The 27,408-nt window shown below is 53.8% G+C and overlaps 1 protein-coding gene across 2 annotated transcripts in view; it reads right to left on the bottom strand.

The window, feature by feature from the left end:
- The window catches only part of SCN5A (sodium voltage-gated channel alpha subunit 5), a 79,840-nt gene extending 52,905 nt beyond the window's left edge, over positions 1-26,935 (bottom strand). The window contains exons 1-9 of one of the 2 annotated variants that reach the window (XM_077129773.1): positions 26,616-26,935; positions 24,083-24,200; positions 16,967-17,057; positions 15,563-15,691; positions 8,404-8,495; positions 4,385-4,615; positions 2,551-2,614; positions 1,215-1,356; positions 595-792 (exon numbers count right to left, since the gene is read on the bottom strand). In XM_077129773.1, the coding sequence (XP_076985888.1) occupies positions 595-792; positions 1,215-1,356; positions 2,551-2,614; positions 4,385-4,615; positions 8,404-8,495; positions 15,563-15,691; positions 16,967-17,057; positions 24,083-24,200; positions 26,616-26,888 (1,338 nt within the window). In that variant the 5' untranslated portion in view covers positions 26,889-26,935. Of the gene's footprint in view, positions 1-594; positions 793-1,214; positions 1,357-2,550; positions 2,615-4,384; positions 4,616-8,403; positions 8,496-15,562; positions 15,692-16,966; positions 17,058-24,082; positions 24,201-26,615 lie in introns of those variants that run through there. The other variant, XM_077129772.1, reaches the window with a different exon arrangement.
- Between the last annotated feature and the right edge of the window lie 473 nt (positions 26,936-27,408).

The raw sequence follows: 27,408 nt of genomic DNA, 5'->3' as shown, positions 1-27,408 counted from the left end.
GCTTATTTTGAGCTGGTTCAGGCCTTAGACCTTGGGCCTTCCTCATTACCCTACCAGAAGGCTCCCCTTGATCAGGCTAAATGATGTCAATGGACATACGGATCTCTTTTATCCAATATGCACTATGCTCACAGGGACAACCTGTTCCCAGGAACCACCACCTTAACCCAACAGACACCATGATCACAGGAAAGAAATTTACCCAGTAGACACCATGCTCGCAAGGCCTACCTTTACCCAGCATGCACCACACGCACAGGGCCTACCTTTACCCAGCATGCAACACACTCTCAGGGCCTACCTTTATGCAGCATGCACCACACCCGCAGGGCCTACCTTTACCCAGCATGCACCACACTGGCAGGGCCTTTACCCAGCATGCACCACACCCGCAGGGCCTGCCTTTACCCAGCATGCACCATACTTACAAGCACTATCTTTACCCAAAAGACAGCAGATTGCACATTCACAGGAAATATCTTCACACGACAGATACCACTTTTAACGAGCAGCACAGTAGGCACCATGCTTACAGTCACCCATTATCAGGCAAGGGCTTAGTTTACAGGCTCCTTGGCTGCCCTGCTCACCCACCTCATGCTCTTTCCTGAGCATCTCCATGGCTTCCTGGAAGCGCTTTTCCTTTTCTTCCGTCTCAGCAATGGTGGCCTGGTTCTGCTCTTCATAGGCCATGGCAACCACAGCCAGGATCAGGTTCACCAGGTAGAAGGAGCCCAGGAAGATGACAAGCATGAAGAAGATCATGTAGATCTTCCCTGCGGACCGCAGGGTCTGGGGAGAAACGGGGCAGAGGTCACCTTCACTGGGGCCCCTTTTGGTCACAGCATTGCCAAGCTGCCCAGTCTGGCTGTGCCAGGGGTTCAAATACTCATAGCCTGGGAGGGCAGGTAGAGAGTGTCCCACCCACAGGAGAAGGCAGAATGTTCCTCTATGGGGGAAATACCCAAAGAGGGGAAATAATCTATCCTACAGGGTCGAACACTGTCCCACTCACAGAGGGAGTGCCTCACATAAAGGGAGAGCTTCTTTTCTTGCTAGACCCGCATCCCTTCCCTGCCCCTATGTCACTCTGGCCAGTGGGGAAGCTGCTGGGGCCACATGAGGTTAGTCACTTGTGCTGCCCAAGCCCTGGGTCCTGGTATGGGGCCCTAAGCCCTGAACCTGGTGTCTCTGTTGGCCCACCACCCATGCACCTGCTGGTAGAGGCGTTCCCAGCAGTCCTGTGTCATCAGGCGGAAGAGTGCGAGGAAGGCCCAGGCGAAGGAGTCGAAGCTGGTGTAGCCATGGTCAGGGTTCTGGCCTGCCTTTAGGCACCGGTAGCCCTCGGGACATGTCCTATGGCCAGACACACAGACTCTGTCCGGTGCTCTAAGAGCCCCTGGACCTTGAGACCCCCACTGGGCCTGACTCAGGTCCCAGGGCATCCCAGCCTATGTCCCACTGCTCCGTGAGGCTGAGTTTCACAAATCTACTTCCACAACCTCGTTCATGCTGTGCCTTCCAACTGGGACATCGTCTTCCCCCTTTCTCACCTATCTGGATTCTGCTAGGTCTAAATCCAGCTCCCTGCTGCCCACATGGCACATCATCCCAGACGCTCTGAGTTACAGCTCCCCACGGAAAGGAAGCTCCAGGGGCCTGGCGCACATCTCTTTCTCTGCCTGTCTACCCCACGGGGAGCTGAGCACAGAGCAGGCACATGAGGGAAAGCAGGGAGGTTTGGCTGAGCTGAGCAGGGCGGAGCTGAGGGCAAAGGCAGGGTCATGGGTGAATGCTTCTGGGGTGGGTGGGCTGGGGCCTGGTCATGTCTGCAGAATGTGCCCATATGCCCAACTGTGCACAGAGGCACAGGTTCAGCCGTGTGTGTGTGTGTGTGTGTGTGTGAGAGACAGAGAGAGGGAGAGAGAGAGAGAGAGAGAGAGAGAGAGAGAGAGAGACTGAGACTTACTCAGCAAGAAAGGGGATGCAGTCAAGGCACCTCTTTACCTGCTAAAGCCCTAAGATCCTCCAGAAAATCTCCTTAACGACAGAAAAGGGGCAGCAAATACGGGCTCTGGAATATCATACTGAGATGTGGATGTACAACCCCACAGAGCACCTCGTGGGGCCCCCTCCCTCTAATACCCCATGACACAGTTGCACTGACACTGACCACTGCGTGCACAGGGCCCTGAAAGCTATGTGGGGCTACAGGGCATCTCTGGGTACCACTGGAAGGAAGTGAAGACTGGAGTGGGTTGGAGCAGCCATGGCGTGCTGCAGGAAGGGAATGGATGAGTGGGGGTCTATGGGGCTCCTGGCTGCTCTCTCAGTCCTGCCTTCCCCCTCCTTGGGGATCCACTGGACCTCCCTGCAGACCTGTCCCTGTCCTTTCTGCTCCTCCTTCACAGCTGTCTCCTCGGTGGTGGGGGTGGGGAGGGGAAGTTGAGGGTCCCAGCAGAAAGGGAGGCAGGGGAAGGCCTCACCGCCCCTGAGGTCAAGGACACAAACAGCAAGTGCCAGCATATCTGGGCGGTGGGCTTCACGTACCCGGCATCGGAGCTGTTGCCACACAGTAACACATCCGAGGTGCCATTCTTGAGCAGGTAATTATCTGGAACACAAACATCCAATGGTGAGGGGTACATGAGACCCAGACCCCTGGGTTTCCAGCCTGACATCCAGGGCTTCAGGGAGGTATAGGCATAGCTGGTGTTCTCCTTTCTGTTCTCTGTCCCTGCCCTGACCCCTACCCCTCTGCCCTACCAGGCCTCAGGCAACCCTGCCTTCCTCCCTGGACTTCCTTCTCCTCCTCTTCCTCTTCAGTACAGCCACACGTGTCCCCCTTGTTGTCAAAGACACAGGAAGCCTTTCCCACCAGGATGCTTCCAAATCCTGCTCCAAACCACTCAGGGGGTCAACAAGGGCCAACAAAAGTCCTGAACCAGGGAGCAGGGGTCTGGGCAGAGTTCCAGCTTGGCTGCTGAGTCACAGTGTGGCCTTGGCAGGCTACTGCGCAGCTTAAGACCCACTCTTGTGTGTACAAAATGGTAGGAGTGATGGTTGCCACAGTCATCGTGGCAATGCTTTGGTATCTTCAGACAGGGAGGCAACAAGGAAGCTGGGCCTGGGCCAGATGAGACACAGCCCTGTCCTCTCCTCTCCTGTGGCCAGCCATCAGTTCTCATCGCACACCACTAGCCAGGGTGACAATGCCTGAAGAACTAGAAGGATACAATTAGATGGAAAGGCAGATGGGGGAACAGGAGCTGCACTGTTTGGAGGTGAGGTTGACCCAACAGGGTCAGGAACGATGCAGAGATGGGCCTGCCTGCCTCTGTCTCGGGTAGCAGTTCTCAAGCCTCACCTACTACTACTCCCTGGGCCAGCATCCTTCACAGCACCTGGGAGTGGTTTAGAAATGTAGCTTCCCAAGAGCCACCCCACACCTACTGATTCAGAAACTCTGGGGCTGGAGTCCAGCAACTGGTGTTCTACTGAGCCCTCCAGCTGACTCTGACGCACACTGAAATTTCCAAACCACCATCATGCAGCTACAACTGAACCATAAGTAGGTTTACTAACTGAGTTTCCATGTTTCTTTTTCCAGAGTGGGTTGCCAGTGTATGCAAGAGGCCCTCACTTCAGGATGGCCCTCAGTGTCCTCGTGGTCCAGAACCTGGCCATGTTGCACCCTGCCAGTATCTAGCTGAGGTCTAGATGGATGGTTCTAGTCTAGAGAGGTAATGGTATCAGCCTTGAGACTGGGCGTGCAAACCCACAGTGCAGTGAAATAATGACAAGGACCCCACAGTACTGGGCACAACCACTGAGCTTGCCCCCACCTCTCATAGGGGGTGCAGTATACGGAGCCAGCATCCTGGGGACGAGCACTGAAGTCACCTGGGAAGTCCCCATGCCAAGTAGGCGACGCCTCGTCTCTGAAGCCTCACCTACTACCCAGCTCTGCATCTGCCCTTTCTCTGAGCTGACACACCTCGGCAGGCAGGCAGGTCTCCTCACGATTCCCGACCTCTAGGTCCCTCCTGTCTCCAAACATGCAGCTGTTCTTCCCTTGTCGGCCTCCCCATCTAATCATATCCTTCCGGTTCCTCAAGCATCACCTCCCCAGCCAGCCTGGAGACTCCCAAGGACTGGTACTAAGTCCGCTCCATTCTAGTCCCCTGTCTTGAAGCCCCAAAGGGCAGGGTCTGGGATCCCTAAGCACAGGGATGGGCATTCAGGGGACCCGGTGGGGGTCCATGGACCCTGGAAGCCTGAGCTCTGGTGACACCTGCGTGCGAGGCGGCCTAGTCCCGGCGGCCTCACGAAGGCCTCCCGGGGCCGAGGAGTGTCCAGTCAGGCAGGGAGCGAGCGCGTGCACCTGGGTCGTTGAGGTAGTCGTCCAGCGAGTCCCAGACGAGGCCGTCGGCCTCCACGGAGCCGTTGGTGCCGTTGTACGCCGTGAAGTTGCGCACACACTTGTGCCTCAGGTTGCCCATAAAGAGCTGCAGGCCGATGAGGGCAAAGACGCTGAGGCAGAAGACGGTGAGGACCATCACGTCAGCCAGCTTCTTCACGGACTGGATCAGGGCCCCCACGATGGTCTTCAGGCCTGGGCGGCGGGAACGGGCACAGTCACCCACGGCACCGTGCTTCACCCCTGTGGCTGGGCCGGCCATGAGGGAAACTGGGCTGGGTCACCCTGGGGCCCTGCACTGAGCTGGGGTGGGGTCGTGGAGTGGGGGCAGGAGGGGCATTTCTCTTGGGCTTTTTAAAAGACCAGAGCCCACCTTTCCTCAGCTACTGAGTCCATTCTGATTTCCCTGGTACTCCTCTTTGCTCTCCCCCAGCCAAATATATGAAATGGGTGTGAAAAATGCTATTTTCTTGAGGAAACACTCAAAGCCCACCCCTACTCCTCACGTATAACTTGGTCCACCCCTTAAAATGTTGCCCTGAAAATGGAGGGGCATCAGCCTTGATCCTGATTTGGGGAGGGACACAGTCATTCCTAGCAGGGGTCTTTCTGTCCCACTGCTGGGGCCAGCTCTCCTGGGTGGCACAGGGAGTCTCGATTGTTTGCAGGAAACAAGGGGACTCAGGGATGAGGGATGGGCCAGGGGCTTGCGGGTATAGATGGGGCAGAGGGAGGGGAAGGGTTGGTTGCTGGGAAGTTTGGCCAGGCCATGGTGAGTAATGTCTAAGGGTCCTGCTCTGTTCTTGAGCTCCACCTTTGTGGAAAGTTCAGAGGCAGGGAAGGGGTTGACCTATATTGCATCTTCCCCACTTCCCTTGGGGACCCATCCCCATTCACCCCATTCCTCAAAGCTGAGGAGCTGTGATCAGTTAGTTGCATGGCCCAGCTCCCTGCGGAAGCCAGCACCACACAACAGCCAAGTGACAGAAAAGCACGTGTACAGGCATTCCGCCTGACCTTCAGCTACTGTCCTAGGACAAATGCGAGCACAGCATCAGGAGCAGGGGGCTCCTGGGCCAGAAGCAGGGCCCTGCCCCACCCCGATCCCCCCATAACTCCCCAAGCGGCCAGATCTCAGATTAAGCTCCATCCATCCATTGTCCAGCCGGTTAATGAGTTAAGAGCACCCATGGTTACTGTGCCCGCGGCTACTGTGCCCGTGACCCGGAGGCAAACACATGAGCGGGGAGAGAAAACCTTCCCCGCTGCGCTGCCAGTGCTGCTGCCTGCCCAGGGCTCAGGGGCACCCAGCGTTCTCTGTGGAAATCATCCTGGCAGACGTTGGCAACTGCCCGGGCAGTGGGTGGACCTTGGCAGGGACATGGGCATGGAGTGGTGGTGGTATTACTCATGGGCCTTCTTGTAGTGCAGAACCCCTTGTCCCTGGCAGAGGTTCTAGGACCCCTCCACGGGCATACATCTCATTCTGCTCACCCATCCTGAAGACCTTAGAACATGTGACTCCTGCTTACAGAGAGGAACCAAAGCTAGGGGCAGGGAGCAGCCACTCACATGCGTGATATGGACTCTGCCTCAACTGTTAGGCTAAAATATCTTGGTCTAAATTATCCAGTTCAAGGCTCAGCAATGCACTTTCTGACCTTGTCGTGAGCATATGAGGGGAAGATCAGTTGGTGTGTACACACATGCCCTTTTAAATGTTTCTCATATCCATGACAGATATCACTGCTGGCAGGAATGAGTCCAATAAAGTCAGGATTCTTCCTATAAAGATCCAGGGAGGGATGGGTCCTGTAAATTTTCTCTGCCACTGAAGTTCTAATAGGCTAGGGTGGAAAGGGCCCCTGAAAACCCTCCATTCTGACTTCACTTCACAAAAGGAGACCGAGGTTCAGAGTGGGCCCAGGTTATTTAAGACTCAGTTCCTACTCTAGGAAGCCTTCCACAATGCTGATTACATTTGTCTAATGACCATTTTCGGGGTCTGTGTGCTCCCTCACTGGGTGGCTGACAGCTTTGAAGAGATCCAGTGGGGTGGGGGCTGACGAACAAGATGGGGTTGGGGATCTGGCTGTGTCCCCAGAGGGCACATAAGGCAGGGACTGGACACTCAACCACCAAAGAGAGTGCCAGGATTTTCTTTTCTTGTCCCATGTGTGTATGTGGGTTTCCTCAATCATAATTCATTTGGTATCCTCATCAGAGGATGACGCTTCAAATGAGAAGCTGAGGAATGTTTTCCTTTATAGGCATTTTTTAAATAAAATAGACAGACCAGAACATGCCTTTTTTTTGACTGCTGGGGTCAGGATGTTTATCCACACTCTGGAGGGGTATGTAGCTATGAGGTTGTCCCTGGGTCCCGAAGGATAGACCGTGAGCCCTCCGAGTATATATGGATGTGCCAAGGCCCATGACACCTGTCTCAATGGGTGTGTTACCCTGACAGTGGCTGGGAGCAGAAGAGTCCACTTGCTAATGGCTCATGGCAGGGGCCTGGGCCACCTGTGGGGGAGATAGGGAACCCGTGGACGCTATTGTACATACCATGGTGGGTTCAGAGGCCATGTTGAGTATTCTGAAACTCGGTTTGAACACATCCTAAGCAGAGGCTCCTTTTACAAGGTAATTAACCCCACGGGGGGGGGGGGAGTCTGAATTCCACAAGACAGCTCAGAGCTGAGGCCCTGCCCCTGCTGTCTTGCGTGCAATCACAGTCAAATACAGGCAAGGATCTAGGAACCACCTGCTTTCCAAATTGGGAGTGGATATGGACATCCGGTTCATCTAATTCTTCCCTCAGCTCTGACACCTCCCCAGAATGGTGGTGTGTGACCTATCTCAGCCACCTTTGGAAAGGAAGCACCTTGTCTGGTAGAGTGCGGCTGCCATTCGGAAAAGGCTTCTGGAAGGGCCTCTGGACACTGCCCCTCCCTGGCAAGTTCTTCGCAACAAGAACACCCTGGAGTTTGGACTCACTTTAATCTGGGGAGAGTGAATAAATACTAGGGTTTCAACAGCCTCCTGGGGGACCCTTGACTTCAGCACAAGTGCATCACACAATGCGACCTGCGACGTCATCACAGGTCTTTTGAGAATTTTCTGGATGGGTGAGGTGGAATGGCTTTCTAGAGAAGTCATCTGGGTTCAGAAAATTTCCCAGGTACAATTGCCAACATCTGTCAAGGAGGATTTCTTCCTGAGACTACCATGCACAGTTTGCTAAACCTCTACCGCACCATGCAGTGAGGGCTGTTAGACGCCAAGGCCCGATGACACCTGTCCACAGATTACACAATATTTCACAAACCGGGCCTGAGGCTCCAGCTGCCATAGACGATCAGAGGTGGTGTAAGGCAAGGATTGGGCACTCAGCCATCAGAGACAGTGCCGGGGTTTTCTTTTTTTTTGCTCTCTCTGTGTAGGTGGGTTCCCTCAAACATAGTTCTTTGGGTTTTCGTATCGGAGGATGACGCTTCAGCCTGAAGCAATTCACCTGTGAGCGTTTGGCCATTCAAACAGCTGAGTCCACTATGGACAAGAAATTTACTTTCTTGAGAAGAATTTGGTTTAAATGCAGGCCCTGCCCTGGGCTGCTCTGTGTTCCTCTGGGGTGTCTGGAAGACTGGATTTTTCCATACGAGTCTTTTTTAGAAAATACTTAGAAGAAAACTGGAGCCTAGATTGTAAGCTCTTATAGCAGTCACATTTAGTCTGGAGCTGTACATGTTATTTCTAGATCTTGAGATGCCATGCTATATTTGTATAACCTGGTATCTCAGAATGGGCCTGAAGCCCGTTCTGAGCCTTTGGGGGGATGGCTGTGTCCACTGCCAGCGGCCTCCATACCCGAGCTCTGGGAAAGGTATTCTGGTGACAGGCACATTCGAAGGGGGCTTCCCAAGGGCTGCCTTGGCTCCCAGGCGTGTCCCTCCAGCCTTGGCGTTTAACCTGATTATCACCTGAAATGACTGATATAGTTTTCAGGGCCCGGAGGACTCGGAAGGTACGTAAGGCTGAGACATTGCCCAGGTCCACAAATTCAGTTGTATATCTGTAACAAGGGAAAGTCACACACAAGACAGACAGTGACAACACGCCAGTAAGAGATACACGGTCGGGGGTGGGGGTGGCGGGGGAGACAGAGAGAGAGTCACTTGTAGCTGAGATCTGACAGGTGAACCTGGGTATCTTACCTGGGATAACTGAAATAGTTTTTAGAGCTCTCAGGACTCTGAAAGTTCGAAGAGCCGACAAATTGCCTAGTTTTATATTTTCTGATACATACCTGCAGAATCAAACCACAGTTATTGGGAATCACAAAGCAGAACCTTAGCCTGCCCTCCCGTCCAGCCCTTCTCCCTTCTCTGCCTGCCACAGGGAGGGTTGCGGGTGGCCCGGGGACTCCCACAGATTTTCTTCCTGATCTCAACCCGCCCCCTCAACCCAGCATAGGTGCCTTATTAAGGACGTCCACACAGCAAGCTCCCAGGTGACTGGTGATGGTCCATGAAAAACCAGTGCCAGGAAGCAAGTACTCTACCACATTCTCCATGCCACTGGGGAAAGTGACATGAAACCAACTGGCAGGGTGTGAGGCTGGGGACACCCCACAGCAAAGTGGGAAACTGTTTTCCAGGGGGCTCAGGTCAGGTGGTGTAGGAAGTAAGCAGGTTTCCGGTCCTAGTTTTGCTGTGTGTCTTCTGTGGTCTGGTTGGCAAGGAAGGGCGTCGATTCAGCTGTGCCCGGCTGCTCAGATCTGTGGGCCCCTGAAGCCCTGGCTGACACCAGCACAGAAGGTGGCTGGGTCTCCCAGGGTTGCCCACCTACTCCTTCCAACCACAAATCTCTCTCTAGCACTCCACTCCTGAGTGGCTTGGGAGTTCTTGGAGTCACGTGGTAGAGATGGCCCCAAATGCTCAATGGGAAAAACACAGAGTTCCCAACAGAAGCCCTGGAAGATGGAAAGGGTGAATGCTGGGAGACCCAGCTCTTCAAGTACTCACAGCCAGCAGCCAACACAAAAGAACGGAGCAGGATGAGGTGACGCTGGCTGTTCCTCCATGAGTATACCTACAGTCTCAACCCTGGACCCTCAGCATCCCACAGGGATGGCCCTGGGTCTCTACAGAGGGGTGATCCCAAGAGGTGACTAGCCCTCTTTGGGGTCTGTCCTGCTTGGGCCTAAGTGACAATCAGCAGGGTCAAATGGGGCAGAGCTCCCCCCTGGCTCTTGCATGGCCACTGCCTCCCTGGTCTCCAGAGGTACAGAAGGAAGGAGTCAGTGTCTGGGCAGGGGGAGGGATGTGCCTAAGCAGAGTGTGAGGACATGCAGCGGATGGCCCACATGACCATAAGTCTCTCTGAGAGATAGATGGACAGTGTGTGACAGTGGCAACTGACTTGTGATATTTAATCAAGGGTTTTGGATCCAAGGTGTCTGACATTTAACCAGAGGTGTCTGATGTTTAACAAAGGGCACTGGACTCAGGATGCCTGATGTTTAAGCAAGTGTGTCTGACCCAGTATCTGAGTGATGTCAGATCTAGGACATCGGACCTGTGATGCCAAGTTAGTGCTAGGGGTGGGAGCAGTGCAGCTGGGCTCGCTCTGCTGGTCAGCCTGGGTTTCCAGGCTTCTCTGCTCTGCTCAGAACTTCTGAATCCATTTTCAAGCTGTATGGTGGCTACAGGAAAGGACTTGGTAGGCTGTACCAAGGGACTCAATGTCCTGGGGTCAGCTGGGTCCCGCCTGGTCCAGCTCCAACTGATGCTGGGTTGAAACCAACTTCCTCTGAGTCCACTCACAGAGTCCTTTCATCTTCATGGGGTGTGCTGACCATGCTGCACCGTCCTTACCCATTATATCTGTCCAGTGGTGGGAAATCAGCAATCACATTCCCAGAGTTCTCCCTCCTCTGGCTACACCTGGCCTTTTCTGTGCTGTGACTTCCATTCCATCCCTCAATCACTTCAGCTTGCAAATCTTTCTCCAGTCCAAGAGTCTGATCTGCCCTATTTTCTAGTGAGGAGCAGAAATCACCTCCCTTATTCTAGCCCATCTACACCTATTAATTTGGCCCACGCTTTGGATAGTTATTCCAGTCTCTGATGACTCAGACCCTCAGGTCACTGTCCCACATTTTTCTCTCAAATTTGAACTCTCCATTCAGACATGGTGCTTCTTTGGGATTGCCAAGTTGAGCCCAGGATACTGCCGATGTTGCTGTTACTCGGGAGCTGGGGTTCCAGCCTGTTGCTGTTACTCGGGAGCTGGCTGATGGTCTTCCAAGTGTGGCCCCAAAACAATAGCTCCTTTTGCTCAGGATACTTGTTTCAAGGCTATCTCTTCTCAGTGCACATCAGAGAGGGAGCCAACTGTCCTTGTTTCTCCCCACCTGCTCCTTACAGATCCTGTCTCTTCCCTGCTGTCTCCAGTAAAGACCCTGAGTGCCTTTAACTTAGCTTCTGCCTGTCCTTTAGTTGTCCCAGTGCAGACCTGCTCAACCCTCTGTGTCCCCAGCAGAGACATGCTTGTCCTGTATTTTTCATCTGCCTCTTTGGCAGCTGGTGCTGTGCCTAGAGAAGCCGGTATCCCAAGGTGACAAGGTCGGGCTGGTGACAGAATTGGGGAGGACTATAACTGTGCTTCCAGCCCGGCAGGCTTGCAAAGCTGACTGAGTGGCTGAGAGCAGGAGTGGGGCTGATGGTCGTGTGTTGTGGAATCAGATCATGGATGGGAGAGACGTGTGAGGAAGGAATCTTGGAGGTGGAACACAAGGCTGGGTGAGGGCACAGTGCACCCAGGAGGGTGTCCTCACATGTGGGACTCCTAGAGGGGTGAGCAATGCATCCGTTATTCTACCCAATGCCTGGTTTCCAGTAGCTTCCCAGGTTGGGGACCCAGTTGCTCAACCAAGACATTCTTGGAGCCCCTGAGTGTGGAAAGGCAGGAGAGGCTGTGTTTGGCAGAGGGCTAGTTTCAACAGCGGTTAGGATGGGGTGGTGGGGCAGCACTTTGCCCCTTCCAGGCTGGCAAAACCCTCTTCTAAGCCAAATTACTCCTTCTGCTATGGCCAAGCTGCTGGGCAGAGGCAGACAGCTGGGGGTAGGACTGTGGGCTCTGACACAGAAAGAGCAGAGTGAGTGAGGATTCCACCCCATCATATCAGCTCCTGTGAAAGAGGGGAGCTTTTTTGGGGACCCAGGAGCCATGGGCAGGGGCAGTCCCTCACCTTCTACCTGTCCCACCCCTATCTTGCTGTGCAGCCAGAGGGAGAGCCCTCGCCTTCTCTGGTGTTGCTTGTTCCTCCCATTCAATGCATATTGCTGCTCCTGGCTCCCAGGGCTGCTAGGCAGACAGTGAAGTGCAACACCCGTAGCTCCAGCAGCTAGCTACCGTGGCGATCACCACCCGCTCCTTTCTGGCTTCCCTCCCTTCCCCTCCAGGTCTGGTTTCCATAACAACCCCAGAAGGTGGGAGGCTGTGTCAACTAGCAGGTAATGCCCAGCCAGTAAGGGCCCTACAAGAACAGCTCTAGTTTGAGAGTCACAAGCTGAGCCTGGCAGGCTTTCCTGCACCCCTCCGATTTTCCCACAACCTCCAAATAGGGTGGGATGGGGAATCAGGTTGAAACCTGGTCTGAGATGACACACTTGAGAATACCTCTCCCATCCAACATGTGGTCAGGAATTAGGAAACTTGGCTTTAGGGCCAGGTTTGCTGCTTATTCATTCCAAGGTTTGGGACAAGTTGCAGGGTCTGTCTGAGCCTCAGTTTCTCTATCTGTACAATGGAGGCCAGGATGGGGAGGTTTAATTGAATCAAACTTTTGCCACCGCAGATTGCTTTTATTATCCTAGGAGCCCCACATTATTGAACTGTATTGACTATAGAAGAATGCATTTCAGAGGCAGTAATTAATTGGTTCTCATAATCAAAGGCAGAAATCACAGCTAATCAAAGATGCTGGGCCAGCCCAGCCAAGAGCAGATACTCTGCCATTCCACTGGATTTATGCAGCCCCATGGGATGTGAATGTGTACAAATGTGGAAATTGTCTGGTGGCCTCTGAGGCCACATTTGGCTATGTTACCCCCAGTTCTGGTATGGAGGGAAGATCAAATAGGCTTTGGTGAGAAAGGCACTCTCCTCTGTGATTCTAAGTTGAAGGAAGTTTCCTATGGCACCCCATGGGGAATGATACTGGGCTTCTCCCACAGGACAGGGCAGGAGGACTTGCTAAGGTCACACAGAGCATCACCCAGAGATGCAGAGGTGAGGACAGGCCATCAGACAGGAGCCCAGTGTGACGCCTTTCCTTGGGATCTGGGAGTGTCTTTGTGGTGACACAGGTCCTGCTCAGGCTATGGGATAGGAGGGTAGGAACGGCTCAGGGAGATGCTGTCCCATCTTCTGCCCAGGCACGTGAGGCCCATAAAGCACTGATCTCCCCGCTCAACATAGGGCCTCCCAGAGCCTCGGCCCAGCCTGGAAATCCTCTTTCATTCTCAAGTTGGAGTGACTGCCCAGCATGACACAAAGAGCTCTCCCTCTCTCTTCAAATTCCAGACATGCCTCTCCATGCTGTACTCTCAGCTGATAACCTTGCTTCTTACTTCACTTAGATAACAGAAGAAATCAGAGGAGAAATTCCTTCTTCTCTTATCATCAACACCATCAATCTACCTCCATCTCCACCAGACATCCTGCCTTCCCTGCTCTTAAGGTCAACCCTCCTTCTGGGCATTGGATTCTCCTCAAGCCAAGTCAAGGACTTGACTCTGAAACTGTGCCCCCACTCTCCTGCAGCACCAAATCTTCCCTGTTATGCATCATTCCTGTCAGCTTAAAGATACCTCTCATCTTTAAAAAAGTTTTCCCTTGATTCCCTATTCCCCTCTGGCTACCACCCTATTTCCTGTTCCGTTTTATAGCAAAGCTCCACAGTAGTCTATGCCTGCTATACCTCCTCTCCTGCCACTCTCTCTTGAACCTTCTTACCAGGGGTATGCCCCCACCACTCCACTGGAACCACTCTAGTCAAGGTCAACAATGATGGAAGGATCCATTCTCAGGCTTCATCTCACCTCACCCTTGTGGCATTCAAGTTGAATCAGGTTCCTCAGTCAGCTTTTGGGACACCCCTTCCCATGGTCTTCCAGTCTCCTGGCCAACTCCTGCCAGTCTTCTTCGCTCAATCTTCCTCTTCTTCCTGATCTCAAGATGCTGGAAAGCCCCCTAGCACAGTCCTCAGACCGTTTCTCTTTTTCGGCTACACTCACTCCTGAGTGGTCTCATTCATCCAGCTTCCTGGCTGTAAATACTATCCATAGCCCACTGGCGTCTAAATTTATATCTTTGTTCACCTTGGGCCTCTTTCCTGAGCTCCAGACTGGAAACTCGAGCTGCTTCCTCGGCAACACTCTCTGGACGCTTTCAAACTTAACATAACCCAAACCAAACCTTTGATTCCCCTTCTTCTTCAGCCAGTTCTTTCTAATCTTCTCTATTTCAACTAATGGTAACATTGTCCACCCAGCTGTTTAAGCCAAAAACCAACTTGTGGTCTCCCATCAGCTCTACCTTCAAAAACTATCTGAGTGTGAGCATGTCTCACCTTCTCTACCTGCAGTCAGGTCCCCAGCACCATCTTCTCTCTCCTGGCTATACATAGCCTCCTGACTTCTCTGTGTCCAACCTACCCCTCCATAGTCTACTGTTCATCCAGTAGCAAGAGTGACCTTTCTAAAATGTAAATTCAATCATGTCACTGTGCTTTTAACCCCCAGTAGCTCCCATCATACTTGGCTCTGACCACAGCCAGTAAGCCAGCATGAGCTGTCCCCTTCCCCACCACTCTCCAATCTCATGTCCCACCACTCCTTCCTTTGCTTGCTCAGTTCCTGCCAAGTCTAAATCTACACTGGATTTGGGGCAAGTGGTAGCCTCTCTATGGGCCTCAGTTTCCACATCTGTAAAAGAGGGTTGGAGTGAGCTAACACACAGGATACCAAGAAACAGAAGTTCTGATGCTTTTTCTAACCACCAGGTTCTCCATCCAGCTGGAAAGCACCCCTTTAGCAGGGTTCAGCTTCCCTCTTTTGCCTCTCTCCCCCCACAGCATGGCCAAACTCAGGGCTGCTCACAGCTGGGGTGAAATAAAGACTCTGTCATGAATATACAGATTCAATGAATCTGAGAATCCTACAAAGTGAGAGCTGAACTGAACACCTGATACTACCTAGCCCAGCACTGACCTTTTGCAGGCAGGCAAACCAAGGCTGCGCTAGTTCAGGAAGTATAACCCTCACTCATCAGGCTTTCAGACAAGGTTTGATGACCAAGTCCCTGAATGCTACCTCTTCATAGGAGGCCCCCCTGATCAGTCATCCCCACCAGAAAACAGCATTTGTTACCTAAGACATCCAGTAAGGGTCTCCTCCTGGAAAAGAGAGCAGGGCCTTAAGCTGGGGGCCAGGAGGTCTGAGATCACGTTCACTTCTGGCAGGCTCACTGCGTGTCTTTGGTACCAGTCTTGCCTGTCAAATAAGCCAGCCCCACCCAGCCTGCTTCTCCGGCTGGTGTAAGGATCCACTGGTTCATATAAGTGACCAGGTGCTCTAAAATGTGCCAAACCTGGAGTCTATGAGTGGTGAGAGTAGACATACTGGGGAGCTGGCATGAGTGGCCAGGGGTGCCTGGTCCCTTCTCTTTACCAGTTTCATTCTTGATCCCCTTGGAATCCAGGTCACTGTTCACCGTGGTCCAGGAATTTCAGGTTGTAATATTTGTTCCTCTTGCTGGAAAGGGCAGAGGATGCTAAAATGTGCATGATGTCTCTTGAGCAAAGGGCTGCTGTGGAGCCACAAATGAGTCCATGGACCTGCCCACAGTGGCCCACCTGAGCTATTTTGGACCCGTCTCTCCCCACCAGGATGAGCTGAGGGTCTCCATCCCTTCTTTCTTCTGCAATGGCAGTAAGGGTGGAGCAGGTATGCAGAGTGCCTGTGGACTGCAGCAGGGAAGGCAAGAGGGCTGGTGGCCCAGGGCCTGGGTGGTGCACAGCCCCCCGGTGCGGCACGGCGTGGCCTAGTGCGGCGCCGCGAGCAGGGTACTTACGCCATGACAATCACGCTGAAGTCCAGCCAGTTCCAGGGGTCCCGAAGGAAGGTGAAAGCGTGCAAGCAGAAGCCTCGGGCCAGAATCTTGACCAGGGACTCAAAGGTGTAAATGGCAGTGAAGGTGTACCTGGGGAGGAGAGGCCCGGGGATTTCTCAGGGAGGTTGATGCCCTCAGACCAGGCTCTCTGCAATGCCCCCATGGGGAAGGTGAAGTTAGCACTGGAGCTTTGTTCTGAACACCTGGCTAATGGATCCATCTTCCATTTGCCTGCTCAGCCTTGTCAAGTGCCTGCCATGTGCCCCATCTGAGCTCTCCCTTTCTCTCTCTTGGTTTAATAAGACCCCCTACCCCCCACCTATCTCATCACCCCAGTCCTGGAGGGTCACGTGCACAAGCATTTATGGCCAGAGGGTCTGCCCTCAGGAGCTAAAGACTAGAGCACGGTCCATCCTCAGCTGCCTACAGGGAAAGTGGGAACAGCTGTCAATTTTAGGCTTGAAAAAAGGGGCTGTTGTTCAAACATGTATGGCTGGCAGGGGGGCACTGTTCTCTCTGGATGGGGCAGGCTGAGCATCCAAAATGGCCAGATGCACGGACTGCGGCTCCAGGCTAGAATGGGAGAGGGCTGCATGCTTGCTGCTTCCCAGGCTCGGATGCAGGTCCCAGGCACCGAACCTGCCCTGTCAGGTCATGTGTGAAAGTGGAGCTGTGGTAAGAAGCTGCCCTGACATTCTGCTGGTCTCCTGAAAATAGGGTGCCAGATGTTCTAAGAGCTCAGCAAGTCTGTTTGGAAACTGTGGGTAAAGTACTGCCACTCGGGTAGAAAAGACCAGAAGCAGGTTTCTAAAATGGTGCAAATGGCTGTGGGAGGAAGGACTTGGAAACAAAGGCAGTGGAGTTGAGAGTGGGGACAAATCCTGGGGCCTTCTCCCTGCTGCCGCTCCTCCTATCTGCCTGTCATAGGCCAAGTTACTTAATGTCTACTTCTCAGTCTCCTCATCTGTAAAATGGGGAAGGGAGCAGCACCTACCCTACTGGGCTGCCATGAGGGTTCAAGGAGATGAGGCTCATGGTGGGGGGGGGGCGGTTATGACAGCCCTCGGCATGTAGCATGTGCTCAACAAATTATTATTTCAGAGCATCTGCCAACATTGTCAATCTCCTTTAGGGTGGGAGGAGAAAACCCTGACTCTGCCCACCTAGAGAGCTTCCTCCCCTGAGGCCCAACTCAAAGCAAGGACTCGGCAGGATGGGAAGAGGCAAAGAGTCTGTGTCCAGGACCCCCAGGTGATCAGTCCCTGGCCTGGACACAGCCCTTTTCTGGGTGACCTGAGGGGCCATGGCAAGGCACGGGAAGGGAAGGGAGGGGCCTGAGGGAGGGGCGGCCCTGAAGATACTCACTCGACATACTTGGTCCAGGGCGGCGGGTCGTGCTGTGCCATGAACACACAGTTTGTCAGGATGGTGCACATGATGAGCATGCTGAAGAGCGCGCACGGGGGTCAAGGAAAGCCTTGGGGGCCTCAGTGCCTGATCCAGGAGAGGGTGGCTCCGCAGGGACGCACGGGGCTGGTGAGCACAGTCCACCCCGACCCCCCACCCCTGGCTCCACACTTGCAGCCAGGCCCCGGCCCCACTCCACATGCCTTGACAATGGACCAGGCACCTCAAACCTCACCATTAGTTGGGCTCCCCATGCTGGAGGCGGCAAGGGCTGACCCTGGACCTCAGAGGTTCCACCCTTGGTCAGGCTGGGTCCTGCCTTCATCCACAGTGGGTAGATAATATAGGCATCTAAAACCAGCTCCTCAGCAACCAAGCTGTTGGTGGGGAGGGGAAAGCTAGGGAGCTCCCAGTTCCCTCCCCAACCCCTGTCAGAACAGGCCAGGTTGGGTTTTTATTCTAAGACTTCTTGGAAGAAGCAGTTTGCTGCCCCCCTTCCCGCAGCCCCCCCCCCCCCCCCCCGCCCCATATACATATATATCTGTCAGGACATAGTGAGCCTGGGGGAGGCAGAGGAGCCTCCTGCCTTTGCACATACTCTTCAACCTTGTCCTCTGCTCCATCTACTAAATTCCTTCTCCTCCCTCCGGAACCCATTCGGCAGGAGCGATCCCTCCAAGCAGCCTGGCCTGTTGTCCATCAGGGAGCTGCTATTGTCTCTGCAACCCCCAGCCACAGAGTGCCCCTCTCTTGTAGCCCGTGACTGCTTGCTGAAAGATAATGCTTGTCTGCCCACCAGAAAGTGAGCTGTTCAGATGCCAGGGGGCATCGTTGTGTGCCTCTGGCCTTGAACTGAACTATCCCAAGCCCTGTCTGGCCCTGACTCTGGCTGCCAATCCTAAGCACTTTAGGCTGGACAGGGCTCTGATTGACCTCCTCCAGCCCCTTCCTCACCTCCACAAGACCCTCAAAGGGGAGCCATGGCAGACCTTGGGCCTCCTGAGCCCCCTCCCTGGAGCCCCGCTGGGGTCTGGCCAGGAACAGGGCATTGTGCTATCATCTTGGGCCTCCCACTCCCCATAGCTGCCCCAGGCTCATGGCACCACATCCCAGCCTCGGCCCCACTCACAGCTACTGCCAAACAGGTGATTCCCACAGGCTGCCCGGGTGTTGCAGTAATTGAGCTCCAGGGGACTGCCTCTTTTCTGCCTACAAAGCTCCATTTTCCGTGGCCTGCCCAGCCTTAGGCCCGGCAGGGAGGCCAATGAACTCAGAGTTGAGACTGCATCGACCTGGGGTGCTGACTTTCAGGGGGCCAATCCCAGCTGGGGAGGGTGGGGCCCCTCAAGGAAGCTAACAAAACAGATGCAGATCTATCCCATGAAGCCTTCCAGTTCTCCTGCTAGGGAATCCAGCTCAGGAAATCAGCATTCCAAACCTGGCCCTCTGTATATAATGAATTCTTCAGTTTTCATTTGAATTGAGAGGGGCTCAGGCTCCGGGAATCCCCTTTAGTCAAACTAGGGCTGGACTGCCAGAACTCCTCAGTTCAGATATCGTGGCTCAGGAAGCCTCGATTTCTCCCTAAGCTTGGTATCTGCCCCTCTGTCTGCCTGTGAGGGTCTCCATGGCCAGGCTTACCTCCCTTTCCAGCTTCTCAGAGGCAGGATCAAATACACTCTCTGCACCCCCTTCTCACCGACACACACACACATTCCCACACCCCGTGCCAAGACTTCCCTCACTTGGCAGACTGTTAATATGCCCCTCAACAAGCCTTTATCCATCCCCAGAGATCCACTGTTAAAACCACCAACCAACCCAGCCGATTTCTGAAAGATGAAAAGAGTGATGCTAAGAGCCAATATTCACTGAGCCCTTCCTAGGGGGCCCAGGTTCTGTTCGCAGCATGGCTGAACTCATTCGATTCTACTAACAATCGCAGGAGGTGGGGATTTTGTCTCCATTTTATAGAAGAGGAGACCAAGGCAAAGAGAGGTTAAATTCAAGGATATTATCACAGGTGGAATGAGGACTCTGCCCCACCCCCGCACGATGAACACGTCCTCATCCCTAAAACCCATGCCTATGCTATCTGACATGACAAAGGGGAATGTGCTGATGTGATTGAGCATCTTGACATGGAGATCCTGCCCTGGATTACCCAGGAGAACTCAATGTCATCCCAGGGGTCTATGTAGTTAAGAGGGGACCAAGGGGCTGGAGTCAAAATGACGTGACGTGAGAAAGACTCAGTCGGACATTGCTTGCCTTGAAAATGGAAGACAGCCATAACCAAGGAATGCAGACAGTCTCTAGAAGCTGGAAAAGGCAAGAAAATGGATTCTAGAGCCTCCACAAAGGAACGTAGCCCTGCTGACACCCCGGTTTTAGCCCAGTGAGAATCATTTAGGACTCAGAAACCTTCAGAACTGTAAGATAATAAATCTGTGTTGTAAGTTTGTGATAATCTGTTTCAGCGGCACCAGGAAACTAACACAGACACAAAGCTTGGAACCCCAATTGCCCTATTCCACTCCGAACCCCTCTGCTGCACCACCTCTTCAGATGTCATCAGAGGTCACCCGGTCCACTCTCCTGCCTCCAGACTGAAGAGCCTGCCTTGGCTCTTCAGCTCCTTCATCTGCCAAAGGGGACACTATCCCATGCCTGGCCTCTGTCACCCACAGGGCGGGGTTGGAAAACCAAACAAGGTAAGTGGTTCAGTCACATGTGAGGAAACTGCCAACCAGGAGGAAAAATTGACTTATTTATTTTAAAGACTAAACGTCAACTGAGCATGTGTGCCTGGCCCTGTGTAGGAAACAAGGAGGCCTCGGACCACAGCCATGACCCTGAAATGCTCCAAGAGAGAATGCTATGAGAAACCTCTGGGTGGGCTGGGCAGGAAGGCTTCCTGGAGGAGACATCTAGACAGGCACTGAAGGCTGGCCAACATTCCTCTGGCAATCCGCCAGCTCAGGTGGACACAGCGAAGCAGAGTAGACTGTGGGAGGGGGAGATTCTCTACTCCCAGCTCTGGCCAAGCTGCTCATTGCTCCCACTAGAGTGGAGAAAAGGCCTCTCCGTAGTGTGTAGCCATGCTGGACCCTGGCTGTTTTGGACCAGAGAACCTGGCTGGATACAGATGAGAGGAGAGAGAATTCTATCATCAAGACTTAAGGAAGAGCCAAGACAGATGAGTCCCACCACTTGGGGCCTGGGTCCCATGTAGGAAATGACATGGTGGCATGTCTGGCTTCTGGCTTTTCCAGATACAGCAATGGCTTAGGGTGAGGCATGGCAACCTGTCATCTCTGCCAGATGACTTGCTCAAAACCCTTGCCTGGCTCCCCTGGCCCTAAGAACAGCTCTTGAACCACTTTTCAGTCGCGCATGTGTGTGTGTTTGTGAGTGTGTGTGATCTCTTCCTACCTAGACTGAGCCCCTGCCCCAAGCACCCCAGGTCTCCAATGGAGCCCAGGACACAGCCAGTACCAGTGAGATGAGTCAATTGAACGTCTGGCCAGGGCACACCTGTTTGCACTGCTTGGTCATTTCATGCTGCGACTGAGCTGGTCTGAGGTGTGGGCAGAGGCAAAGGCCAGCTCTCCAGGCTTGAGCTCAGTCGAACATCTTCAGACTTGTCATGTCATTGTCCCCAAACACCCACTCCTCTTAAAGGGACCACGCTAGTCTCAAGATCAAAATGCCAGCAAGGACTGCCTGCATAGTTGCAGGGAATGACTGAAACTTGGGCTAAGTTCTCAGACCCCAGGAAACAAAAAAAGGCCGAAAGAGAAGAGAATTAGCTATGTGTTGGAAGGGGGGAAGGGGATTTCAAATATCTGTGCTATTAAATGAGAATGCAAAAAAACCTCAAACCATGTGGTTTGATTGCCCATTTGAGTCTGGTGGAGGAACGTGGGAGGCTTTTGCGAACAGATCCTGTGCACCCAGGAAGGCAAACTGTTCCTCGGCGTGAATGTGAGGTCTCTCTGAATGTGACTGCAGTGGAGTTTGGAGTTCACTTGGCTTCTTTTATTTAATCCCTGCAGGAACACATTCTGCAGGATTATAACAAAAATACATTGGAAAAAATAAATCTGTCTCTCCACATTGACTTTTTCGGCAACTTTCCAGGGATGCCTTGCAAGCGTGGAGCAGAGAGCAAGGCCAAACTGAATTACATGCTCGCGGCGGCGTGGTGCACCCTACTCCTTGACTGCTACACGTGAGCAGGTCCCCTTTCTGCTCAGCAGCCGCCTCTCTGAGAACAGGGCTGTGTTCCAGCCCCTTTCAAATTTTGCCATTGCCCCTTCTGCCCCTTCCAAAGGCACATAACCTTGTACATGGAAGAACTTCATGATTTTAACAGAGAAAAGAACGTAAGCAGAGCAAAACTTCAGGATTCAAAACACAAAACTTTACTGTGCTTTAGAAACACAGCGTGGCTGCAAAGGAGGGTAGGGTCTCTCCTTTTGGAATAATGAAAATGTTTTGGAATTAGATAATGGTGACAATTACACAACCTTGCAAATATACTAAAAAATATTGAACTGTCCCTTTAAAAATTTATGGTATATGAATTATTTCTCATGGGGGAAAAAAAAGTGAGGGAGAAATGCATGGATGGCTTGTACATTCCTGGGCCTCACATGGTAGATTTGGATCCAGAATGGGGTGGGAACCTGCATTTTTAACAAGTTTCCAGGTAAGACATTCATGGCCTCTCAGGCTGACATTTGAAAACTACTTCCCTAAGGCAGTGTGTGCAGAAATCCCTGGGGACCTTGCTAAACTGTAGGTTCTGTTAAGTAGGTCTGGGGCGGGGTCCCCAATTTGACAATTCTACGGAGATCCTCATGCTTCTGCTGGTAACCACACTTGGAACAGCAAGGCTCAGGGTTTACAGAGGAGCGTGGCTTCTTGGGCCTCTCCCAAAGCCCACAAATCCCTCTCCCCCAGTGCCCCTTGATCCCACTGAGCCGTGCAGTTGTGGGCCAGCCATGTGCTCCCATCCCCAGGTAGGGGAGATGGGAGCCATTTCCCTGGGGCAGCTGCCCTGGGAAACACAGGCCGGCTAAGAGCCTCAGGCTCTGTCCTGCTGGGAGCAACCAGCAGCTCACAGCATCAAAGCCACTGCCCCATGGACCCTCTGACCAGGCGGGGGGCTCCTATGTTCCGGCTGCCTCCCTTACCCACCTGCCTCGCTGGCCTCCCATCCACCCCACGGCCCAGCCTGGGGCCCTACAGGAACCCTGGGGCTGCTGCCACATCCCTGGGGGCTGCCAGTGGCTGCCAAACAGGTCTGGTTGGTTAGATACCTGGATGAGAAGCCCCAGGTGAGGGCCGGAAGATGCTTTCAGGGAGGCCACGCCCTTGGAGTGGGCTAGGAGACAGGCTCAGAGCAAGCAAGAAGGTGCTTTCGCAGCCGCTCTTCTCACCAGGCTGTGACCACACTGGCAGGAAGACAACTTTGTATGGCTGTCTTATCCCTCTTAGGGGGGCTGTAAAAGTCACTCCCAAGGGGGCAAGGAATGTATTCTTGAGCTCTGTACCCCCAGGGTGCTCAGTAAAGTGCCCAGGGCCAGAGGGAGCCCCAAAACAGCTGCAGAATGGTTCAGAATTACATCTAGAACCCCTCTTGTCTGACAAAGTAAGATGTCACTGGGAGCGGTGGGCTGCCCACCCTAGAGGCCGTCCCACTGATGCCACATCCATGGCCTGCTGTGGGGTTCTCCTTGGACACACGCATGTCTCAGGAACTCCTCCTTGCAGGAGGGAACTGGAGGGAGGAGAGCAGATGCGTGGTTGGATGGACGCACCTCCCTGTGTGTCTGCGCACAGTTAACAGTGAGGCCCTGAGCTCTTCAAAGTAACTCCTGGGTTTAGGGCCAGGCCTTGGGGCAAAGGTGGGAAGACAGTGGAGTCAGACTAGTGCATCCTCCATTCCTGCCTGGACAGCAAAAGCTCCTGATCAGTCAGCATCAGGCAGGGTACTGGGTCCATCAAAGCCACAGGGTAAAGCTCAACTGGTTTCCAGAAGCTGCCTGCCCTGTCCAGAGGCAGACAGGTGAGGTTTCTGCCCTGCCTCAGAAGCAAGCCCCCACCCACAGCGAGCTCTGTTGGGCCAGACCAACAGACCCACAACTAAGCATAGTGCTGAGCTCAGCAGCGCTGATTAAATTAACAGCAGAGCAGATTGCACACGTGTGTCCACCCCGGCAGCCACCAGCCAAAGGAAGGCTGCCCAGGCATTTGCAGAAGAATTCAATGCTTTCCGGAGAGGCTCCATCAGATGCCGGTACCCCCATCCCTATGTGCTGCCTGAACGAGAGGTGAAATATGAATATGAGGGGGTGGGTGAGAAGCGGGAAGGCCCAAAGCATCCTATGAGCTCAAGACCGGTACATGTCCCTCATTATAGCGCATCACTCCTGTGCCTCTTCTCCACAGGCTGGAGCTTTTTTAGGCTGTGGTTTATATAATTTAATGCTAACCAGAGTTCTTTGAGATACTCTGAAACTGCAAACATTTTATCAACACCTATTCAAGAAGCCAGTGTTGCCTCCCTTAAAAGATGCCCACGTGTGAATAAATGGGAGGCCTCTTTATTGGGAAATGGTTTTTCTTTGGCTGAGCCCTGGTGACCTGCCTGAAGGTCCCTGTGAGTGGGTGGGAGGTGGAAGGCTGAGGGGGTGCAGTGGGAGGTGACATTAGGAGCCAATATCACAGACAGGCTTCATTTCTTTGGGATCCTCGGCAGCCTTGCTTCTGGGATGCCTCTCTCCTGAAGACGCAGAGTAGGGCTTCTCAAACTTTCATGTGCTCAAGAACCCCCTGGGAGATCCTGCTAAAATGCAACTGCTAATTTGGCAGGTCTGGGGATGGGGGGTGCCTGGGGTTCTCTATTTCTAATCAGCAACTAGGTGATGTCTGTGCTGCTTGTAAGAATCAGCACCACCCTCAGCAAAAACTATGAGGGGGGCTGGGGTGGGGGGCAGCACCCTGCCCGCACCACATGTGGGGTCCAGAGGGCACACCCAGAAGGGATTAATTGCAAAGGATATGAATGAACCAGGATCTTCACAGCTGCTCTCCGGACAGGGTGGAAGGGGCTGAGGACATACAAGGCGTTGGTGGCACTGAACCGGAAGATGGTCTTGCCTTTGTTGAGCACGATAAAGGTCTGTGGACAGAGAGCTGATTAGGTCAGAGGTGACAGGCCCGGGCTACTAGTGGAGAGAGGCTTTGGGGCAGGGGGACTGGGAGTGGGGGAGGAGGAAGAGCCGAGGGACTGAGTGAGGTTAGGTTTAGGGAACGGTCACGTTGGTTGGGATTTCATTTCAAAATTATAGTCCTTAATAAGGGCCTTTCATGATCCTAGTCTAGCTGTGTGACAGCAGAGACCAAAAAGACCTAGCTGAGGCCTCCCCCTTACCCTTCTTCCTTGCCTGAACCCACCGGCTCTACATGGCTTTCCCACCAGCCTGATGGAGTGAGGGTACGACCGGGAGAGCTGGGTCACCAGGGAGAACCATGGGTGCAAGAGAACCATGAGGAAGGTGCAGAGGGAAGCTTTCCCCAGGGCCCTGCCTCCTTGAGTGCAGGACAGACGTCAGTCCCACCCTACCACCCAGGAGACAACCTGTGGAGGGCTTGTGAGTGGTCCTAGTGGGACCCTCCACCCCCCAGCTTCCAGAAGGTGCTGTCTACACAGCACAATGGGTCCTGGGGATGGAGAGCAAGTGCTGGAGGCTGAGCCATATGTATATTAGGTGGGAATTAAGGCCAAAATGGCCCTTGAGGACAGATTTCATCCCCATAGGTCTTGCTTCTCCAAGGGCAGAGCTGGGCAGACAAAGTTCTATCCTATCTGGGCTGGTAAAACAGGCTGACCACATATATCAGGACCCAAAGTTCTGCTGTGGGGACTTGGTCACTCTATGGGGCTGTAGCCAGTGTGGCCAAGAGTCAGCAAGGAGAAACAAGATTAGAGGTCAGAATCACCTTGGGGTCACTCTTCAAACATTCCTGGTGGACACAGGGACAGAACAAATAGAGTCCCTGACTCCTCCCGGGCCAAACTGCCAATAGTTCCCTAAAACCGAGCCCAACCCTGATCCCCAGCCCCAGCTGAGCCCACCAGCCTTGACTCCTGCCTGATCCCAGCTAAGCCCAGCCTCATCACCACCCTTCCTCTCATGGTAACCTCGACTCGCCACCCACTGTGGTCTTGACCCCAACACCAATTCTGACTTTCAGCTCTGATCAATTGTAACCTAGGCCCACCCACTCTGACTAATCCCAACTATCAACCCAACCCCGATCCCAACTGTGCCATGGACCCTGTTCTTGAGCCCACCCGAGTCCCCTGAACAAAGGGTGGCTCAGCTGGAAGTCTGGGAGCAGGACCAGGTTAAAGAGCATCTCTCCTGCCTCTGCGTATAGATGGTGGGTTTTCCCTTTGCACACTCAGGCCCACTGGGGCAAACATGCATCACATCCGTCTCCAGACTCTTGGTCCTGTAGACAGTCACACACCCAAATGCTAGTGACATGGACATTGCCACTCACATCTGCTTGCACTCCCAGGCACGCCCTCCTGGCCTATCCTGAGGACTCTGATCCTATCTGCCCCTCAAGTGCCTCCTCATCCCTGGCACTAGCTGCAGTCACATGAGCAGTCACTGTCATCCTCGGTGCCCATCCCCGGGACAGGCCTTACCCCAGATACTAATCCACTTTCCTGCAGCAGTGAGGCCCAGAACAGTGGTGAGCCAGGCTGGGAGATGGAGCATGTGTGCCCAGGGTCTGGTGGGTGCAGGGTGGAAGAACATAATGTCTTGAGGGGAGAGGCCAGGGCAGGGGACTGAGACAGGGGTTGAGGGTGGGGTTTACCTCCTGAGTAGAAGTCCATGCTAGGAGGAAGCCCCAGTCACCCGCCCTAGTATACCTACAAAAGCCACTTCCTCCCCCAATACTCAGGAGGGACAATGGCAGAACTACCCCGGCCCCTCCCCCACTGTCCCTCTCAGATTTCCCACTGGCCTTCCCGGTCCTGTTGCCACCTCACAGATCCCAGGGGAGTTGCTGCTGTGGGCCCTAGCCTGAGCCACCCCAGCGCAGCCAACCCTGGGTTGCCCATGCTGCCAGCAGGGTGGAGTGTGGCGAGGCGGGGGGGGTGGTGGGAGCATGGTGCCCTGAGTTCAGAGAGGGGACCGTACGCTGTGTTCTGGGGTCCAAACTCAACTCAGGGCATGACTTGGGGTGACACACACACACACACACACACCAGGGGATGGGGAGAAGTCCTGCAGAAGTGACAACCTAACCACAGATAATTCTCAAATTCCAAACAAGGAGGTAAGATTTCAATGGTGCTGCCCTCGTTTTTCTTCATAGCACCAAAGCAGCATCTTAGGCTGCATAATTCCTGCCTTTTATTTTGGAACTCCAAAATTAAGGTGATTGGAATGTAGCTCGCCTATGACTCATTCTCCTGAAGCCCAGGAGAACCCACCCTGCACAGAACCCCATATGGAGGCAAGGCTGTCTCCCTGTCTGCCGCGTGGAGGGAGGTGGGCGGGTGGGTGGCAGTCACCTTTTGGGTGCTATAGAAGGGGTCCAGGTCCTCCAGGGGTTCCCCGATGAGCTCTCGGGGAGGATTGCCATAGAGATCCGGCAGCTTTTTGGAGGCCTGCAGGTCCAGCTGGGGCCGGGGCACCTCCTCCTCGGGCTGCCCCTCGCGGCTCTCCTGCGAGGCGGTCGAGCTGCGAGCCTGCTTCTCTGCCATGCGCTTCTCAATGGCCGCCAGGGACTCCCGGGTGAACCTGCGGAAGCTGCTGGTGCCCCGAGGTAACAGGAAGTTTGCCATTTTCTCATCCTGCTTCTGGGGCACAGGTTCTCCTCACGCTGCTTGTGGGGGAGCTGGAAGACACGGACATGGGGCATGAGGCCGCACCCTGGGCCGGGGACAGCGTGGCCAGACCCGCCGGTGAGGGGCTGAAAGATGCTCCCAGATGGCGCCCCCCAACCATCTCCACTGGCACACTGACCAGCACGGACCTGGGTAAACCCAGAGCCTCCAGGCGGTGGGGTATTTGGGAGGGTCACTCTTCCCTCTCCCATCCCCCAAAGCATGTCTGAGTACATGTGGGTGAAAGTGACCATCACTGAAACACTGAAACATTGGGGCTGCTCCACTCAGCCCCAGAGGGGACAATGGCACCTTTTGGCTCCTAAACTATCGTCACTCGAGGCACTTCTCACAACTGGTGCCAACACACTCTGGAGGAGGTGGGGTGGTTCGTGGAGCAGGGGCAAGGCCTGTCATCACCGGCAGAGCTGGTCCTAAACCAGATGGTTGGTCTTGAACAAATGAATGAGACTGCATG

The sequence above is a fragment of the Tamandua tetradactyla genome, chromosome 15, assembly GCF_023851605.1.
Source record: "Tamandua tetradactyla isolate mTamTet1 chromosome 15, mTamTet1.pri, whole genome shotgun sequence".
Lineage (NCBI taxonomy): Eukaryota > Metazoa > Chordata > Mammalia > Pilosa > Myrmecophagidae > Tamandua > Tamandua tetradactyla.
This window is presented reverse-complemented; position numbering and strand designations above follow the sequence as displayed.